Source organism: Teleopsis dalmanni, chromosome 1 (assembly GCF_002237135.1).
Source record: "Teleopsis dalmanni isolate 2A chromosome 1, ASM223713v2, whole genome shotgun sequence".
Taxonomy (NCBI): domain Eukaryota; kingdom Metazoa; phylum Arthropoda; class Insecta; order Diptera; family Diopsidae; genus Teleopsis; species Teleopsis dalmanni.
In genome coordinates, this window is record NC_051846.1 from 195,987,204 (window position 1) to 195,999,412 (window position 12,209).

The 12,209-nt window shown below is 34.0% G+C and overlaps 1 protein-coding gene across 1 annotated transcript; it reads left to right on the top strand.

Annotated features, from left to right (window-relative positions):
- Nucleotides 1–1,172: 1,172 nt before the first annotated feature.
- Nucleotides 1,173–10,878, top strand: LOC119671089. Its single transcript, XM_038081598.1, has 5 exons — nt 1,173–1,828; nt 2,010–2,303; nt 5,328–5,456; nt 5,535–5,840; nt 5,904–10,878. Exons 1-5 carry the CDS (start codon nt 1,238–1,240, stop codon nt 10,335–10,337), a joined length of 5,754 nt encoding a protein of 1,917 aa, XP_037937526.1. The 5' UTR covers nt 1,173–1,237; the 3' UTR covers nt 10,338–10,878.
- The last annotated feature ends 1,331 nt before the right edge of the window (nt 10,879–12,209 follow it).

Here is a 12,209-nt window from a genome sequence, read left to right on the forward strand (position 1 = left end):
CGCATCATCAGTAGTTCTGGAATTATTTCTTATATATACTTTATCGTAAATAATTTTTTTAAACTGCAAGTACCAAGGGTTGAATTAATACTCTGCCAAATTTGAAGTTCAGACTTATACAAACTCATAAGCCAACTGGCCCAAAACTACAACTACCAAGGCTTGAATCAATACTCTTCCAAATTTATCACAAAATCGTACTTGACTGTATGTATGTTCGAACTTGGAGTTTTGTTAATTTGCTGTAAAAGTTCATTAACAAAAATATAGTTTATTGTTTATATAGACTGCAGTGACTATATTAAAATAGTCATAATATAGTCAATAGTGACTATATTAAAATAGTCATAATACAATTAATAGTGTCCATATTATAATAGTCATAATCAAGTCAATAGTGACTATACTAAAATAATCATAATAAAGTCAATAGTGACTATACCGAAATAATCATAATAAAGTCAATAGTGACTGTATTAAAATTGTCATTACCATCACAACTGATGTTAAAATCAAATTTAATAAAAAAATTTTAATTAATATTTCTTAAATGCTTGAAAGTTAAATTCATTGAAATTGCTGGATTTTGAATATATAATAAAGTTCGTTTATGATCAGTTCTGAAGCATACAAAATCCACCAAAGACTTTCTCTCTCTAACTTTGTTTCTACTTATATTTCAAAAGAAAATCAATAAAATATTTATATTTGTACCTAATTTAAGTTTGTTAAACTTAAATTGTTAATGTTTAGAAAATTGATTTTCACACTAAGTTTTCTCAGTAAAGTTTTTTAATAGTATTTTTTTATAGACTTCCCAGTTTTATAGTTCTTTCACCGTAACTTCAAAAAAAAAAGAATATGATCATTGTTTTAAGAAACAAATGTAATTAATTTTTTAAAGTTTTATGTAAAAACATAGTTTCTTTTTATTTTCAACAATATTTCTACATTACATGAGTTAATATCTTATAATAAAATAGTGCAAGTTCCATTAAAAAATAACAACCAAAATGATATAGTATGACATTTAGCAAACACTAATAAATAGTATTGACTTATCAATCAAAAATTATTACAAAATCAACACTTCATAAATCTCTTGACAGGCAATAAAAATTTATTTTAACACTAAATAATTTTAATTTTTAGCACAAGTTGGTACAATAAACTTCGCCAATTATGTCATTACCTTAATTAAATTGAAAATAATTAAGCGACAAATAATTTCACCAAAATGATTAAATTTCGTTATAAGCGTAAAGATCCCACAAATGTGGTTCCTGCCACAACTACAGAAACAACAAATACAACAGCTAATACCGCTGCAGCCACAACGAAACTAAAAACCAAATCAAATACCTTGCCGACAACGACGATAGCAACAACAACAACATCTCCGAGTAACAACAGGGATTTCAGTAGTGCAACCAAAGAAAACTTTAAACCCCTAAACGCAAACATCAATGGTGTTAGCAATTTCTATGCAACATCACCGCCACGTTCTCAAACCTCCACACCCATAAATATTATTAGCTCGGCGCCACAGAAACTCCAACATCCGCAACTTTGTCAATTGATAAGCAATAATGGCACTTTGCCACGCAGCAGCCCAAAGAAAACCATTGAAGCATACGATGGTCACAACAAATCGGCCACATTGACACGCCAATCAAACAGTAGCCGCAAAGTGAGTGCACTGGCCAAAGTAGCCTCCACGGCTGAGTTGGTTGGCATAGGCTATACCAATATCAACACATCGGCAGTTGGTAATGGTTTGCCTGCGGAAGTGTTAGCGGAACGTGATAGATGTATCAGTGCTGTGATTGTGAGTTTGTAGTTTATAAGTTAAAAAACATAATCATTTGCAATGCATTTACCATAAGAAGTTAATCAGTACAATTAGATCTATATTGAATAGAGTAAATAGTATTTAATAGCAGTTAAATATAATTTTCATTGTATTTCCGCTAAAACTAATTTATTTCCTTTCCTTTTATTCTATTTAGGAACTTTTTCAACAATTGCAAACTAGTTCAGAGCCTGCGTTGTGCCCTGAACCTTTGCGACGCGCCTTGGCAAGTGGTCCATTAGCTGGTCGACGTTTTCCCTTAGGATGCTTGGGTGATGCAGCTGAATGCTTTGAGCTATTACTACATCGCGTCCATTCACACATTTCCGATAGCGATGGCGATGCTTGTGAGTCCCAAGCCTGCATTGCTCACAGACGCTTTGCTATGCGCGTTATTGAGCAAAGCGTTTGCAAATGTGGTGCCAATTCTGAGCAACTGCCATTTACACAGGTCAGTAAAACGGAACTGCAATGCATGTACACTACATGTTCTGTTTTTAATTATAGTTAACATTAATGAGTTCTACATATATGTCTTTAACATTTATTAAATAATTGCATTGACATCATTATCAATAGTTATTAAAACTTTTAGTGATTGGTAATATATTGCCGATAGCATAAAATACATAAAAGTTAGCGTTACTAGTTGAAACAGAAATAGTTAGCTACTTTGATGCTGCGTTATCGCCATATTGTAATTCCTTAATAAAACAGAAAGATTTTTAAACAGGAGGGAATAACAGCAACTAAATTATTATTTTTAATTAATAAAATTTTTCGCTGAGCATAAACCTTTTCAAGTATAACAGAATTAAACATTATCTGTAGTCTTTGAAAATATTTTTAGTACTTAATTTCAACTCATACTTCGACAGATTCGATGTGCTACGCCACGTTTTAGCTAATCATAACCATAAATCATTATATCCATGTAGAATAATAATAACATAATTACACATCATCCAGAAATATGTTTTCTGGACCTTAACTATTTGTAAATAATTTTTCAAGTACTCAGATTTCAACTAATACTTAGATAAAACCAAAGTGTCGAGCCAAGTCTTAATAAATCATAACCATAAACCATAATACGCAAATAGAATTGTACTATTATTTTTGTAGAGACATTATTTAGTACATACTTTTTAGTACATAATTTTTAGTACATAATTTTTAGTATATAATTTTTAGTACATAATTTTTAGTACATAGTACATTTGAAGACTTGTGAACTTGTGAATAAAACACTCCTGTCTCTGATATATCAATCCAATTTTAAATTCAATATACATGTTGATCCAAACCTTGCCTTGTATTTTACAGCTAAATATAATATTATTATTTAAATGTTCTACATGTGACATTTTTTAGTACAGCATTATTTTGAGATATTTTTTGATGCGTTTAGATGAGAACATAAGTGGAAATAGTGCGACTATAATGTTTTTAAACTGCCGGATTATTGAAAATTGCTTGCGATCCTTTGTGCAATTGCATAAAAAATTAATGTGATGATAAATCTTATGATTTAGTGTTCAATTCACATCACCGAAATATAAAACTATAAGTCTAGAAAAAATGTTTGGCGCTACAAAAGCAAAATAGAACGTACCGGGTTATTGACTGGAACATACTCTGTCTTTCTACATAAAATTATAGTTATTTTTTATACAAATACACATTTATTATAAACCGTAAGGACTTACGACAATAACTGGTATAATCGTTGCTTCAACTACGACTAGGTTTGCAAGAATACTTAATAATTTATTTAAAAGTTTCTCAATTAATTTTAATTTTCAAAATAATACAATTAAAAATAAATTAAAAATGTTATGTTACAAAAAACAATAATTAAATTTATAAATACAATTTATAAATACAAGTGCATATAGCATTCAACATATACAATAATAATTTCTAACACAATCTCTTAAAAACGAATCTAGTATCAGTTTATAAATGTTATTTTTATTGCATTTAGTATTACTAGATATATCCAGTAAGCAAGTGTATATAACTATCACTTAATCTTAACAAAAGATTCACTTATAACATCTGCAACATAAAAAAAATTTATCTCAGATTTATCGCTCCTCAGCAAAAGCAAATCAATTAACCTTTTAGTGCCCACACAAGTACATTTAGTGTTTTTCTGATCTCGTCTTCATGGTATTTTGCATTAAATCCAGTTCAGAGTATCTGTACACTATAATGCCATTTAAAAGTTGTATCTAATGCGCAATTTTTGGCATTCAATTAACATTAACAGAAGTTAATAAATCACAAGAGATATTTTTTGTTCTGTGAAAATATGCAACGTTTATTTAAAAAACTCTAAAAACATTTAATTGGATTTATTATTTAATTTTTAATTATTTTTTATATTTAATATAAGGTTATTCTATCCGTAAATAATTAAATTGCATTAATGCGTATGTTTGAGACATAGAAATAATGTGGAGTTATAGTAGTCAAAGTTTGGAAGTAGATATGGATATAGCCAAAATTTTGTATAAGTTATATTAATATTTTTTATTTATATTTATATTTTTTTAATATATATTTATACTTATTCAGTCTAATATAGTTATAACACATTTAAGGTTTTTGGTCTTATCAATTTCCATTTTTCAACACAGCACTTCCAAATAACCATATATGTATATACATATCGTATCGTTCATATCATAAACAAATCTGTTTTTTTTCATAATATTTGTTGATTTCATTTAATCAATTTGAACTCATTTTCAAAATTCTTATAAAATCGTCTAAAAAGTGAAATGAAATGTATCGCAATGTAGGTGTAGGCCTTTTTGTATTTTAGAACCGCTAACGTCATTATATCTAAATAGCAGTGCTTAATCAAACCGCGTTAAACGGCTACCAACTGTCAACTCCGCAGAAATTTGATTAATGAAGCATTGGAGAATTATAACGCTAAAGTGAACGCCTTCCATCTGATAATTATAATTCAGTTGGATTAAACTTTTATAGCGATTAAATTATTTTAAATGTATGGCTACCAACTTGAAATGAACGCCAACACCATTTTTGGTTAATTAAACTAAATCAAAACGACATTAATCGCATAGCTAAACACGTGTTTTAATTTTAAATCCAAATTAAAAAAAAAATACTGATTTATTTTTGCAACAGTAAAAAAATATTAGAAATCACTAATACAGTAATAACTTAGGTGGGAGGTTTCCGGTGTTCACACCATATCTTAGACCAATTTTTTTTTTCGGCAATGGTTAGGTTAACTGCTCTAAAACAGACAATCTGTATTGCCTTGTTTTGTCCATAATTGATAGCTTTTAATTGTTTCATTTTTTTTATATTGTATATAAGATTTATTTTTTACTATAGATTTTTTAATATATTAACGGGTTTGGAAGTTTGTGAATGAACCCACACGGCTGTCAATATTAATTAATTTTCAAATATTTTTTATGATTTTTTTTAGATGGTGCATTATGTCTCCGCATCGGCACTGACCTCACAAAATAGTTTAGCTATGCAAAATCATCAGCAATTAACTTTTGGTCAATTATTACGCGCGGCAGGCAATATGGGTGACATCAGAGATTGTCCGGTAAGATAAAAACTATACAGTTTTGGTCTTATGCTCTATATTGATTTTGTTATTTCATTTCCTATTCACCTTTAATAGAGTGCTTGTGGCGCTAAAATTGGTATATGTCGCGCCTTACTTAATCGGCCAGACGTTGTTTCCATTGGCATCGTTTGGGACTCAGAAAGACCAGCAGCAGAGCAAGTACATGCCGTACTTAAAGCAATAGGCACAAATTTACGCCTTTCTGACGTTTTTCATCAAGTGTCAGAACAGCGCTGGGCTCATGGAGTGCAACATGAGCTCGTTGGTATTGTTTCCTACTATGGGAAACATTACACGACTTTCTTCTTTCATACTAAGCTCAAAGTTTGGGTTTATTTCGATGATGCCAACGTAAAAGAGGTATGTTTTATGAGTTTCCTTTATACAACCTTAATGGTTTTACAAAATCTTTATTCATATTAGGTTGGTCCAAACTGGGAAGGAGTAGTTGACAAATGCAGTCGTGGTCGTTATCAACCGTTGTTGCTTTTGTATGCTGTTCCTCAACCAGCAACGGCGCCACAAATAGCTCAACAATACTTACAGGAGTTGAGTGCACAATCCACAGTTGTACGTCGTGCAATTACACCAAGTCCGGAAAAGCCCAATATGGGTAACACACGTCGTGCTATTACGCCTACACCATTACGTTCGCCCAATGACTATCAGAACCTAAGTGTTATACAAAAGAATATATTTTCTACCGCACAGAATAAAGGCAATGATGAGACTGACGCTTACATAAGTCGTAAAACTGTTGAACATGTATTGCATGCACAATACCAGAATCTCAACGTCATACAGGACAAAATTTTTGCTAATGGTACAGCCATTGATGAGAAAGATGGCGCTTATCTTAATCGCAAGCCCATTGAAAATGTACTTAACGCACAGCTCGCACGTAAGCAGCATTTGCAATTACAGCGCAGCCACAGTGCTGAATCGGGACATATAAGCGGTTCCTCAAATGGTTCATCACCACCAAGTGATGGTCTTACCATGCCAGATCATCTTAATCAGCCACGTCGTCGTGATTCTGGTAATTGGTCCGGTGATCGCAACAGTGCCAGCTCTGCTTCATCGACTACTTTGGATAATCCCTATTTATATATGGTAGGCAAACGTGGTCCACCTGCTGTACCACCAAGTCCAACACGTAATGGTCTACCATATGATCCGGGTTATGATTCATTTTCATTGAGCTCCACTGATTCATATCCACCTAAACATCCACTCAATCCACAATTGGCAAAAATACCAGAAACCACCTCAGTTGTGCTTTCCGGCGATTGTGAAAAGTTGTGTCATGAAGCCGATCAACTGCTCGAGAAATCACGTATAGTTGAAGAATCACATGATCTTGAAACTGCTTTAGTTCTCTGCAATGCCGCAGCTGGACGTGCACGTGCAGCAATGGATGCACCATATAGCAATCCCCACACTATGACTTTTGCGCGCATGAAACACAACACTTGCGTTATGCGAGCACGTAGTTTGCACCGTCGCATTTTGGTCGAAAAAGGCGCTGATATGGATGTGATGTTGCCTGAAACGAAGCACACACGCGAAGGTAGCAACAGCAGCGTTAAACACGTTCGTCAAAATAGTAAAGATAAAACTTTGGATAAACCTACTCCAATGGCGGTACCAGTCACAAATAACAATAAAAGCATTGAGATCTATGCCACATTGCCGAAGAAGAAAAGTCCTCTTAAAACGCTAGCTACATCAATTGGAAATGATGAGAACGCCATTGAGTACGAAAGTTCGCAGCCTATCAAACAAGAACGTGAAGGACGATCTCTATTTGGACGCAGTAATAAGCAAGAAAAGGATAAGCGCAGTCGCAGCGAGGACCGTAATAAACTGACGCGTGAGTTCTCATTAACTGAAACATTGTTGGTCAATGCAAAAGATACACTCAAAAAGCACAAAGAAGATAAAGATGAAAAGAAAGAGAAAGATAAAAATGGCAAGAAACAACATAAAATCAGACGTAAGTTATTAATGGGTGGTCTTATACGACGCAAGAATCGTTCCATGCCAGATTTGACAGAAGCTGGTGATGAACCCGCAACCCAACCCGCTGTAAATGTGCCAATTAACACATCTGTAGATGACAGCACCGTTGGTTTGAATGGCAAGAATGCTATGAGTGGTTATATATCCGAAGGCCATTTTGACTATCGCGAAGCAAATAATGCAAATCCGAATTTAGAACGCAGTAAACTTATGCGTAAAAGTTTCCATGGCAGTGGAAGACAATTAACAGTTGTTGCTAAAGTAGCTCCACCACCACCAATGCGTGTAGGCTCCACCTTAACTCAACAACAACTGCAGCAACAAATGTTACAAGAAGCTGCTATGATACAATATCATCATGAAGCCAATCTCTCAAATATATCAACAATGAGTTCAAATACATCCATCAGCGATGATTCTTGTCAAACTATTATCACTACATGCGCACAAGTACACTCTGAACAGAGTCCTCTTAAGGATAGTTCATATAATAGCACACAATATCAGCAACGAAATGGTTATGTTGATCGTGGTGTAGATGAAGTTGATGGTGGACGCATTAACATAAGCGCTGGTCATCCTGTAACCCAAGATGTACCATTAGAATTGCCTCCTTATCCGAGTCCACCACAATCCACTTGCCATTCACGTCAAGCTAGTGAAGACTTCCCGCCTCCACCACCTGAAATTGATCTTGAACCGCTCAATCAGCAAATCAATCAAATACATGCACTTGAAGCCAACAAGCAGCAACGCCATTTCGAAGCAATGGAGGGCACAACAAGTATTCTGGCTCAACTGCAACAACGCCAGCACTTGCTGAAGATGCGTAAGGAACAAGCCACACCTACACATGAGAGTGCTTGGCTGAAAGAATTACAAACAAAGCAAACTGATCTCAGAAATATGTCACAACGCAAGCCAGAATCGCCTGTCCCAGCTACTCAAACATCTAACAGTGTACGCGATTTGGCTCATCGTTTTGAGCAGACTAAACTAATAACGGAGCCACAAGCAATGCGTTCTTATGCCTCACAGGAATTGCTTAACAGCAAACTACCACAAATACGCACTCAAATGAATGGTTTGCCCAGTGCTAATGGTATAATAGCAGCACAACCGAAAATAGAAGTTGATGAAGTGGATTGTGCACCACAACGTATCCAACGCCTGCCACCTCATCAAGTGTTACCAAAACCTAAATACGATGTGACGCAAACACAAATAGCTGAGGAAATACGAGAAGTGGAAATGCTGAATACAATGGTTCAGCAAACTCTAAACAACTCCGCATCACAAAATAATGGCCCTGCGCCAAATCCAACTCAACCGAAGCGTGTCAAAAAGAAAAGCGTTTCATTCTGCGATCAAGTAATTTTGGTGGCGACCGCAGATAATGAAGAAGATGATGACTTCATACCAAATCCAATTTTGGAGCGCGTTCTGCGCACAGCACAAAATCCAAACGATAAAATAACAGCGCAGCTCATACAACAACAACAACAAAGTATGCTGCGTTTACAAAGTGAAGCACAGCCACGAGTAGTACAGCAACAGCAACAGCAATCGCAACAACAAAGTCAACAGCAACAAATACAGCTGGCCCAGCAATCACCAATGTTAGGCGGTGACAGAAGACCGATTGTTAACTTGCAAGCACAAGACATGCAGCGTTATGTGCAACTCCAACGACCACAGATGGAAGCAATAAGACAACAACAGCTACAACAGCAACAGCAACAGCTACAACAGCAACAACAGCTACAACAGCAACAACAGCAACAACCACCAAGTGCTGTACAACACATGCCAACTGGACAGGTTTACACTCCAATGCAAGACATTTACCGCATGCAACAACAACAACAACAGCTTGTTGCAAGTGGCCAAATGTCAAATAATTTAACACATATTGCACATACTAACACAACAACATCACCAGCAACTTTACAACAGCAGCAGCAGCAACAACAACAGCTAATGCAGTTTGAACAACATAACATACCGCTGACGTCAACAGCACGTACAAGTATGAGCGGCATCGCTAATGTTGCGCCTACGCAACATCTGCAGATGTTGGCAAATCAAGTTGGTCAACAGCAGCAGCAGCAACAGCAACAACAACAACAACCGCAAGTACCACACTTAGATGGACAGAACAGCTATGTAAGCATGGCTGCACAACGTGCACAACAACTTCAACAACAACAACAACAGCAATTACCACAAAGCTATTCTGTTCAGTTACAAAAGCATCAACAACAATTACAGCAACAACAGCAGCAACAACAACAACAAAATAATGTCGCACCATTTTATCATAGCATGGATACAACACCACTTCCTTCACCTTATCAGCGTGTGCCATTACCTCATGGTTATCCAGTTAATGAGCAATTTAGTACTAATTCCAAACCGCCTTTAGCCTATCCACCTCCAATCCATCAAAATCCTAATCAACCTTCACCTTACTTCCCGCTACCACAGAACTCTGCTGCCGTACCACATCCACTACCACAGCTTAACAAAGCTCCACATCAGAAAAAAGTCAGCTTTGAGCCAGGAACCAAAGGAGAGACTGATATACCCATCTCAGCAGCTACCTTGCCACCCAAACCTGCCAATTTCACGGTAGCACAACAGAATGGACTACCCGCTACGGACAGTAGTGTCAATGTTACTGCCATACCCACGCGTGTTTACAACAATGCCATCGTTAAGGCCTCCGCAAAAGCAGTGGAATGCAATCTATGCCGAAAACGCCATGTCATCGCACCCGCCGTTTATTGCACTAACTGTGAATATTATTTACAGATGTTAAGCAATCGCAGATAGAAGCAGTAGAGACGAAGGTCCTAGACAGACGGAAAACTACATTGTGACAATAAATATTGATTTCATTAGTGCTAAGATTGTTTATAAGTTTAAGTTTATTTAATTTTTAAAATAATTTTAGTACTTAAATTCATATGATGATGCCCCACGACTATGTACATAAGACTTGTACATATGTAGGTACATATTTTATATACTTATTTACGTTTCGAGCAGGTAAGTATATGCTTATTTTTAACGATATATTGTGATATTATTTTACAATATGACATGAGACTAATTCTCCAACTATACGAATCTGAAACATATCATTAATATTCACATCAGAGCGAAATAGTTGATTTATGGTTCTACATAGAATGCAACTATTAACATAGAGAGCAGTAATGATTAGAGTAGCTTGACGATATTGCTATCCTTTTCATATAAGCACATTTGCATTATTTTATGCTTAATAATAATATTTACCAGCGCATGTGAACTCTAATAAAAGCTTCCATTTGAAAACTTTAACTAATTTTAAATTCATATACTAATTTTATAAAATATATATATTATACATATTATATACGAGAATTACATAAAAAACATAATGCATTTCTTTCTACATTTATTTTATACGTAAATTAATAATAGTTTTATTAAAGTTATTAAGTTATTTCTTTAGTCCATGGCGGGCACTGTCGAACGGTGTTTCTTGCCGGGTCTTTAATTATATATATAATATTTTTTTATATAGTTTATTTAAATTTATATTTTATTCTTAAAATTTTATATTATATATTTAATTAGAATAAGTTCAATATTTTTAATAAGTTTTATAAAGTTTTTACAAAAAAAGGACAAATAATTTTCACTTTTTACAGAGAAAACAACTTCCAGAAAAAATATATAATAATAAATAAAATTTTCTTTTACAGATAAAATAAACAAATGTTTTTAATCTTAAAGAGTGGGAGGTTTTGAGAATACAAAAAAAATAGGATTATAACAATTTAAAAATATTTAAAAAATTTTTGTTCTGAACTAGGATTAGATACTCTATTATTGAATTAACATTTTAATGTAGTAATAGTTTTGTTTTTGATACTTAAAAAATTTGGCAGTATTTTAGTATATTCAGAGAACTTGTCCTACAATTGATAATCCACATTGGACCTTACTTACTGTAAACAGATTATATACCGACGTTATTAACCAACTGCTACAGTCGTGTTGAAATTGTTGTTAAAAATGTTTGAGAATGAGACCAAGAGAGAAATTCTGACTAAGGTTTGATCACGGTAACGAGGTTATCCTGTGTCTTAAACCTAGTATTAACATCAATGTTATATCAAAAATTAAAATAAAATTCCATATGAGAAAACTATTTTTCTATATCCAAAATTTCATGATCTTTGGTTCATTTTAGTTAATCCTTTTTTGAAGTAGTAAAGAGTAAAAGAGTATCTGAAAGAGTTCTGAACTTAATTAAAATAGTTGCATTTTGACCATAGTATATATATTCTGTTATTGATGTAAATTAAGACCTACTTCATTTAATAAAAATGAAAGATATGCAATATATAAACAAGTGTTATAAATAACTAAAACTAACGGTGATAACTACTACTGATGAATGTGTACTATTGGTTTAGGAAATAGTCAGGTTTACGTTCTAAAACTATTTGGATATGACGCCAAAGTTATACTCTCCACTTCTGTTAGACTTGCTTCGGTACGGATCAAAATAATAACTGCTATTATACTCAACACTCCTGCTAGATTTAGGATGCAATATGGATAGCAAAAGAAACAACAATTATACTCACCACAAAGTGTGATAACTATACGATAAAGTGTGAAATCCCACTTTCATTTGAGTTGTTTCGG